General features: G+C 40.7%; 1 protein-coding gene across 13 annotated transcripts; it reads right to left on the bottom strand.

Annotated features, from left to right (window-relative positions):
* Positions 1-328: 328 nt before the first annotated feature.
* mbd3b (methyl-CpG binding domain protein 3b) lies at positions 329-8,580 on the bottom strand. 13 transcript variants are annotated; one of them, XM_055055845.1, is made up of 8 exons: positions 8,338-8,576; positions 5,191-5,259; positions 4,523-4,682; positions 3,163-3,300; positions 2,902-2,992; positions 2,643-2,820; positions 2,122-2,274; positions 329-1,225 (listed from the first exon to the last, which is right to left on the bottom strand). In XM_055055845.1, exons 1-7 carry the CDS (start codon positions 8,349-8,351, stop codon positions 2,127-2,129), a joined length of 798 nt encoding a protein of 265 aa, XP_054911820.1. In that variant the 5' UTR covers positions 8,352-8,576; the 3' UTR covers positions 329-1,225; positions 2,122-2,126. The 13 variants fall into 13 exon arrangements, with proteins under 13 accessions (XP_054911820.1, XP_054911767.1, XP_054911773.1 ...); XM_055055792.1 differs by lacking the exon at positions 8,338-8,576 and adding an exon at positions 5,569-5,943; XM_055055798.1 differs by having other exon boundaries at positions 2,643-2,992; positions 8,338-8,580.
* Positions 8,581-8,861: the final 281 nt, after the last annotated feature.

Genomic DNA, 8,861 nt, shown 5'->3' with positions numbered 1-8,861 from the left:
CTTCAGGTGTGTTAAGAAGAGACTGGGCCATTTCTGTTAGAATGGCCCAGTCAAAGTCCAGGCCAAAGAAGAAGAAAAAAAAATTCCAGAATACTTATCGTTAAAACTGCAGCACAAGAGAGAAACATAATTCTTAGTTTGAGATTATGTAGCAAAGTGACTGAAGCTAAATAATTTATGATGGTTTAAAAAAAAAAAAAAGCCTGTCACACTTTTCAGATTATTACATAAAGCTACAATTATGCACTACTTTCTGTGAGTCCCAATCCACTTCCTAAACATTGTACTGTACTCCAAGTAAAATGTGCGTAAGAACACAAAGCAGAGGTTTGGTACCATAGTGACAAATTTTATTTCTTTAACACATTGCAGCAATCTGCCTGCTCAGGTTGGATGGGGCATTTCATGATTCCAGCTGGATGTTGTGAGCCAGCACAGAAACCGTAAAACCCTTTCTCCTTGGAAAGTGATGGAATAAAAACTATCCCATCTGTCGTCGCCTGTTTTGTGCATACATTTTTAAAAGTGTGTGATAACACAGATGCTTTACAAGAAAAAAAAATGTACAAAAGCACTGTTGAATGTTTCTAAACACTCATTTTGGTGATGAAAAACAAAAAATAAGCAAAACCAAACCACCAAAAGCTCTGAAAGCTAAAGAAAAAATAATAATTAAAAGCACACCGCTTTTCTCGAACCAACACCGAGCATGATTTCAACAAGACATTTAAATACAAAATATGACAAGTTAAGCTTCATTTCAATTTCCAAAAACGGATGCAGTACAGTACAAAAAACATTCGCCTCAAAAGGAGCCCGCAATAAAAAGGGACAAACACGCCGGCTGTCTGCTGACCTGAACCATTCGGATCTGACATGATTGTCACAAACAAAAAACACACAAATCCATCCGAGACATTTTAGTAAAAAATACAATACTAAACACTCATCTTTGACACATTGTAAGGAAATTATATTGAATATACTGAAGTCATTCATAGATGTCTTTTACCAATTAAAAATCATCTGCGGTCATAAATACAGTCACAGAGTCCCACTGAATGGAGACAATCACGGGTGGTAAAATGGCTGCCGAGGGTCTTCTGGAGTGAGTGGACGCCGAGACTGGACCCAGTTCTTCTGGGCCACGCTGGAATGGAAATCCTAACACTCGTGTTTATGGGAGGGAGGCGGGCCAATGAGTCCAATCGGTCTTCAGAACAACCTGCCAGGACAAACAATCACTGGCGAGTTAGTTTACACTGAACGCCATTTGATTGAGCAGAATCTGATTCTTCCACTTATTGCATCTGTTAACCCAACGTTAACAGATGCAACGATTTCAAAGTGTTTTGCTAGGATTAGTGTAAAATATCAACGCAAAATAGTCCAAAATCTTAAACGATACATGGTTTAATATTTTCGTTATAGCGTTCTGTAAAAATGTGACATTTAAGTCAAATTTTTATAGAAAAAAAAAGGCTATCTTCCAAGATTGTCTTATATTTAAATGAACTCTGATCAGCTTCCCTGCAGAGGACGAGCATCTCCACACCATGATGCTGCTACCACTGCTGCATGGTACAACTGGGAAGGATGGTCTCAGCATTCACATTGCATAAAAGTTCAGCATTTCTTGCCACTTATCCCACATATTATGAGAGTGATTAATTCCAAACTTCTTTTGTAATTTTGATGATTATACATGCAGTCATTCATAGATGTCTTTTACCAATTAAAAATCATCTGCGGTCATAAATACAGTCAGAGTCCCACTGAATAGAGACATGCAGGTAACAGAAACCCTAAATTCAGTGTCTCAAATTATGACACTGTGAAAAAGGTTATTATAATTTACAAATTAAATGAATTCTGAAATTAATTGGTTGCACTCAGTAAAAATGGGCTGAATAAAAAAAATAAATGCATGCCACACTACACAGATTTTTTTGTAAAAATAAACAAAATTGTAAAAATTAAATTTTTTTCTTCCATTTCCCCCAATGTGAACTACTTTAAGTTGCTGCATCTGATAATTTTGCTGATGTAAAAATTTAAAGGCGTACGCATGAATTTAAAGGCACAGTCCCCCTGAGCGCCCTTCATTAGTGCCTCTGCTACCTGTGCTATAAGGTCTCCATGTCTTCGCTGCTGTTGCCCTCGTCCTTCGGGGGCTCCGCCTCGCTGGCGGCCTCCTCCACGTGGGCCAGCATGTCGGCCATCAGCGCCTCCTCCAGCCTCTTCCTGACGCTGTACACCAGCTCCTCCTGTTTCCTGCACACAAGAGCAACAGGAAGTCGTTAGGAGGCGACAGTTGGACCTCAGAGCAGATGCTGCGTTTCTGCACAGTCCCGGTGGTCGCTGGGGGTACTGCTCACAAGCAATCAGGTTCCAGCAAACTTGGCTGGATTACAAGCATTACTGTGCCCAGACATTAAATGGAAGTCATATAAACGTAAAACAAGCAGCATTGTTCCCAGAGTCCAGCTGATATTTCCCCTTTTTTAACTGTACGTCTCAAACTGACCAATGCAAACGTTTCACCACGAAGTAATTTCAGATCCGACTGTTTGAAATACGATTGCAGTAATTAAACGGTCTGAAGCTTTAACAGTGTGATCGTTTTGGCACCAACAACTTACCGGATGTCCTCGTCTGTGACTATAAAGGCCTTGCAGAGCGGCTGGGCAGTGTTCAGCCACACGCCCGGGTTCTTCTCCACCGCCGCAGACAGCTGGCCCGTGATCGGAGCAGCGCTCGTGTGCAGGGCGCTCGCTATAGCCGACAGGAGCGTTTTGTCCGTGCAGCCCGGGCCGACACCTGCAGAAGACTCGTCAGACATTTTCAGGACGACTTTCTCCAGACATGCTATCGCTCTGGTTAAAGGATCCAGTTGTTTACCCTGCAGGCCTTTAGGCAGCTCCATCGTCTTCACCAGCTCCTCTGCGATGTCATACGCGTTAAGACCGCTGAGCTTTTTCTCCCAGAAAAGCTGGGTGGAAAAAAACAGAAAGAAAACAAAACTTTTTCCATTTCAAGATGTATTTTCACAATACAGGAAATTCAAAAGTAAACTAATACGGCACATTACGGTGTGTGAAACCGGTCTTTCTGGTTGGCGAGGCAGTGGGACGCTTGTGATAATAACTGGGGGCTGTTCACCTGTCGGGGCTGATCGACAGCTTTCTGAGGATCCGTCTTCACTTTGTTGTTGGGATGGTTGGTAACTTTTGTAACAGGCTGCTTGAAAATGGAGGCCGTCTGTCTTACCGGCAGCGACGTGTTCAAGTCAGGTTTGCCCTGGGAAATGAGAAGAGCGGCGAATAGAGAAAGAATTATTGATCCAGGCTGATTTGGACTCTGAGTAATGCAGCAAAAATCTGAGATGAAAGTGATCAGTTTGGAAATGAAAGTTTAGCGGCAATAATGTCCCTTTTGGTTGGCAGCTCGGTGAAAAAGGGAATGAAACTTGATCACACGGCATATTTACACTTACAACAGTCCACTTGAAAGCAAACATCGCTTGGAGATTAAGCAGAACTAATTTGCATTTAAAAAAACCCTTTTCTGAGTGACATTTGAGGAAGAGTGTTGCATTATGGTTGCATCATTGTGTCTCAACTTGCTTGTATTTTGCATATGGTGGGTCTGAACACAGGAGACCCATTCTCAGGCTGCGTGTGAACAAACACTTAAAACCAGCTGGCTTACCGTGCCTTCAGTATAGTTGTGATATGAAGAGGGTCCTTAAAAAGACAAAACTGTTGTGTCAAATATCAACATAATCAAATATTCACATATTTTGTTATGTGGAAGAAAAAAAAAGTCCCATTGCTTGTTGCACCTCCTTTGCCAGTTAAGTTTGGATGTGTTTGGGATCTTGCATCTGTCCTAGTGGAACACCTAACTATGTCTAAGTTTCAACCATCTGACCCAGACAAAAAAAAGGGGAAAAAAAAAAAAATTAAAAAGGATTAGAGAACAAGCCAAATGCCCGCAAGAATCTAAGTTTTATGGTCAGATGAAAAGAAAATGATTGAGTTTTTTTACCACGATGAGAAGAACGTTTGAAAAAGTCAAGGTAATGCTTTGAAATTTAAGAATACTGCTAGTTATCATGCCATGGGGCTAATTTGCTCAAGAAAAACAAACAAAAAAACCCAAAACAGATATACCCTCCAGATTTTTAAAACTAATCTCAACTAGACTGGACACTGCTGGCAAACACATCAAGATTGGTTGCAGAAAAAGGACAGCTCCTGCAAAGATTTTGGGAAAACCTGACCTGAATTATATATGAATTATACATGAATTATAAATGCTTTAAAGCCAAGTGGATCAAATATCTAGCCAGAATTATCCCATAGGCTCGGTGTGGTTTTTGTCTTTGCAACTTGCTGAGAGACAATTAGCACACACAATCAGTGATGCGTGTGTGTGTGGGGGTGTGTGTGTGGACGTGTGTGTGTTTGAGCATGCATGTATATTTGTATTGTGTGTGCATTAAATTAAATCCCCTCACCTTGTTCTGGTTGTTGTTGTCGTATCGCAGTCTCTGGCGGTTCTTGTTCAGTTTGCTCATCAGCATCTTCCCCGTGCGAAAATCAAAGGAGCTGAGGTCCATCTGGTTACCGAGGTACCGGGCCAGCTGAGGCTTGCTCCTAAACTTCTTCCCAGATGGACTGACGAGACACGACTGTATTAGAACAAACTGTTGCTCCAAAACAAAACAACAAAAGAGACACAGACTCATCTGATTGAGACATCACATCCACACATGGATCCACAACGTGCAACGGAAGCATTTTACACATCTAGATGAGCAATGATGCTGAAATCACAGAAATTAATGCATTTTTCAATGGGGGGAAGAAAAAAAACTCAATTAAGTTATTTTATCTAATGAAGAACAATTTTAGTAATCAGAAATGATTATAAAAAAACAATTCCTCAGAACAGTGTTTTAAAAAAAAAAAGTACCACCAGATATGAATGAACACAAAGTAAAGATGGCGAAACTAACATCTAGTGTTTACAATGGCAGCTGCACCGGCAAGGAGCGCCAGCGCCTGCAGCCGGATCAATGAACAACAAAGAAACACGGTGGGTGGATTCGTGCTCGCATCCCATGCAAATGCATCTCAACATGACACAGAACCGTCAACTGTTATGGTTGTACAGTCAGCCTACCACAAGCTATACAACCGACCCGCCTCCCCCCTGTCTTGCCTCTGTTCCTCATCTTGCTCTTCTCCTCTGCTAAATGAGAACAAACCTTGACTTCAGTGGGACACAGAGAGAATTATTAACGGAGATCACACTGACTTTTGTTGACCATTAAGGCCCAGGCAGGCCTGTGCGGCTGAAAGGACTCCTTCTGGGGGGGAGGTGGCCTGCTTGTCCTCCCACAAAAACAGACAACCCCCCCGCCCCTTTTCCTTCAAAACTTTTTTTTTTTTTTTTTCTCTTGGTACCGACCACCCTTGCTCATTTTCCTGTCTGTTTCCATCCGCAATCTCGGTGTATGGTGCAACTGTGGTGTGCTTCAAGTTATCGGTCGTTTAGTACCTAAAATAATAGACATCGCTTTTCCCAGCTGACAAACCCGACTTTCTGGTCACTTCTTCCATTTTCCAGCCTTTGGGGAGAGCAGAGCAATCCCACCTTTTCTTCTCCATTTCCCCCGCGGCTGGCTGGCCAGTGAGTCCGCTCAAAGTTACGGCAAACAGCCGCGTTGGAGTTTGGCAAAACGTACCGCGGCAATCTGAAAAGGCTGGTCTGGAGCTTCTCACGCTTTTGTTTCAACCATTTTAAAGCGCGTGCCCCCTGTAATGGGATCTCCCGGCTAAAAGCATATCGTCTCTATGTGGCTGCGGAGATCGCTCCGCGCGGTTCTCGGCCCCATCACCACCTGCGTGTGACCGTTGGAACTACATCCGCAAAAGGAAAAAAAAAAAAAAAAAAAAAAAAAAAAAAAACGGAGCAGCGCGGAGCTAGACCGGACGCTTCCAGAAGCTTTTCAAAAGAAAAGCTTTTCTGGAATAAAAAATAAAAGTCCTAAAACTTTATGTTGAGTTCTCAATATAGGTCACGAAGCTTTAGTCCATTGACATTTTAATGTGGACAACATCAAAACTGTTGTCCACATTAATAATTCAGGTATTTTGTGTACATTATATCCTTGTTTAAATGGCTCATTAGAAATACCTAAAAGTAGTGAAATCAGGTCAGATGCTTAGAAACCACACAAAAGCAATTCATTTTCAGATAAACACATGGGCCTATAACCCCTTAGTAAATACAAACCACGTTTAATTATTTGTTTCCTACGGAGTCCGTCTGGTAGCACGAGGGGAAAAAACCAAAACAAATCGTGGCCACAGCCTAATAACATTGTTTGCTCTTTTGGACTAATTTATACATGTATCCTACTATAACAAAGTTTTATCCTTTCTGATTTAATTTAAAAAATGATAAAATAAATAAAATTTGATGAGTAAAAAGGAGCAATAACAATAATACACATAATTAAGCTGTCCCTCAAATTTTAATATGACAGAAAGACACTACCATCTTTACATTAGCAGAACAACCACCATGTTAGTTTAGCTCAAATAACAGACATTATTCCAATGGTCAACATTTTTACAATTTTATAAATCAAATAACCGAAAGGCAATCCTTAAATTCAAATAATTTAAATTTAGTTTTCTTGTCATTATTATTAATATTATTTTAAGATTGTCGCCCTGGGTGGCATGAGGTTATTCTAATTCGCATCTTCCTCCTACACAATGCTTTCTCCCTTCCAACATTTCCGTTGCCAGCCAGACAAATGGCAACCCATAAATATGCAGTGTTTTACAGTTGCATGAGCTCAGATCAAAAAAATTAAGACAAGAAAAAAAAATCTGTCTTCAATCTGAGCATCATTAATTAATTGATTGTTGGGCATTTGATTGCCCAACAATCAAATTGGAACAAAATATTTACCAAGGGGCCCAAAAAAACTGGACAGATACTTTTTCTATAACTGGTTTAGCTCTTCTTAATCTTCAGTGAATTCTTCATATAGTTATCTTTCTAAAAGCGCTAATGAATTCACAGTGGTAGTGATTTTTAAATCCATCGATTCAACTTCCACATATCTTCCGCCTACCATAGACGTCTAGACATCACTTTCTCAAACGGAACCTGGCAAGGTAGCAGCACGGTTTAAAAGCATCCCATTTTTTACATTTAATCAGAGAAGTTGATTCATTCAGTAATGACAGAATCATAGATTATTTAATAGAAATGGTAGGTTGATTTTTCGAGGTTTGCTATCATTTTTTGATGAGCGTCTCCAGCTCTCTAAGGCGAGGATGCCGCCATAACCGCAGAAACCCTTCATTCAATGAAGTTTGCATTAATGTACCATATGTGAATTCAAATATGAACAATGTAGCAAGTGTCACACTTATGGTTTGAGCAATAAATAAACTTTAACAAATACACAAGTCACAACTGTTAATCAATTTCATTTGTCAATTAATAAAAAAAAAGCTACAATAGCTTCATTTCTTACCTACAATCTACGTGTGCTTGTTTATCTGATCGTACAAGTTACTTTTATTTTGACACGTAAAGGAAGTCCAGCTTTTTGTTCTGTTTGAACGCTTGCAGCCATCATAACATCTCCATTAACGTATGGAGAACATGAACGTGACAACAGAAAGTAGATCGATCCCGAAGCAGCAATGACAGCCTCCATTACCGCAGCTGAAACTAACAGAAGCAGTGATAAAAAATATATATACATGCATATACATTGTGAATTTAAATGCGCAAGCTCTACGTAAGTTACACGATAAAAAATATAAATAAATAAAAAGGGGGTGCTCGTCTCACGACAATGAAGACCGTCGTCCTTCAGTCTTGGAGCCGGCTTTTTTCATTTCAAGGAACAAAGTAGATCCAGTCAAACGAAGGCGAATAATAAAATACAATCCAAGATATTCTGTGTGAACGCGTTTTAAAACCGACGCAGAAATCCTTGCATGCATTTTGTACGGTTAAATCCTTGTGTTGAAAACGCACTGCATATATCGACGCACTTAAACGAAACATTTAATCGTGCAACTGTGATTTAAATGGGGGGGAAAGCAAAAAACGAGAGCGACAGAGATTCAGGAGACCCCACCGGACTGCTGTTAGCAGAAAGCGAGACCGCAGCGTTTGCCTAATCGATGATAAACATACTTTCCATGTTTATATTAAAAATGGCACCAAGCATAAGAATTGCAGCAACTAACTCCCGTGTTGGTGTCTTGTTCAGTGTTTAGCCGGTCTACTTACTCGTTTTTGTCCATCTTGAGGACACTATCTCGCTTTCAGCCTCTTGCTGTGTTAAATCCCTTCTCCCCTCTGCTCGTTCAGTCCCCTCCCCCGCTACGTTTAAAAATGAAAGACATTATCCACGCAAATATCGCAGTGTGCGTCTCGGGGTGTCAAAAGTCCAGTCCTCGAGGGCCGCTGTCCTGCAGTTTTTAGATGAGCCACAGGTACAGAACAATGGAATCAATTGGCTTAACTACCTCCTGCTTGTGTAGCTCAGTTCTCCAGAGCCTTGCTAATGACCTAATTATTCTATTGAGGTGTGGTGAAGCAGAAACATCCAAAAGTTGCAGGGAAATTGCCCTCCAGGACTGGAGTTGGACACCTGCAGCTCAACTTCTGGTCCTCCAGCTATTGTCGTTAATTCACATTTTGACAGGCGTTGAAAGCTACAGGTGTTTTTCCCCCCTCCCTTAAGTTCACTACACTGAACTTAAGGTTTTTAAAGTACAGTAAACCCACTCAAGATGTTTACATATGGAAGA

Source organism: Poeciliopsis prolifica, unplaced genomic scaffold, assembly GCF_027474105.1.
Source record: "Poeciliopsis prolifica strain line A6 unplaced genomic scaffold, Auburn_PproV2 SCAFFOLD002, whole genome shotgun sequence".
NCBI classification, from domain to species: domain Eukaryota; kingdom Metazoa; phylum Chordata; class Actinopteri; order Cyprinodontiformes; family Poeciliidae; genus Poeciliopsis; species Poeciliopsis prolifica.
The sequence above is the reverse complement of the archived record's forward strand: the minus strand, read 5'-3'. Positions and strand labels throughout refer to the sequence as shown.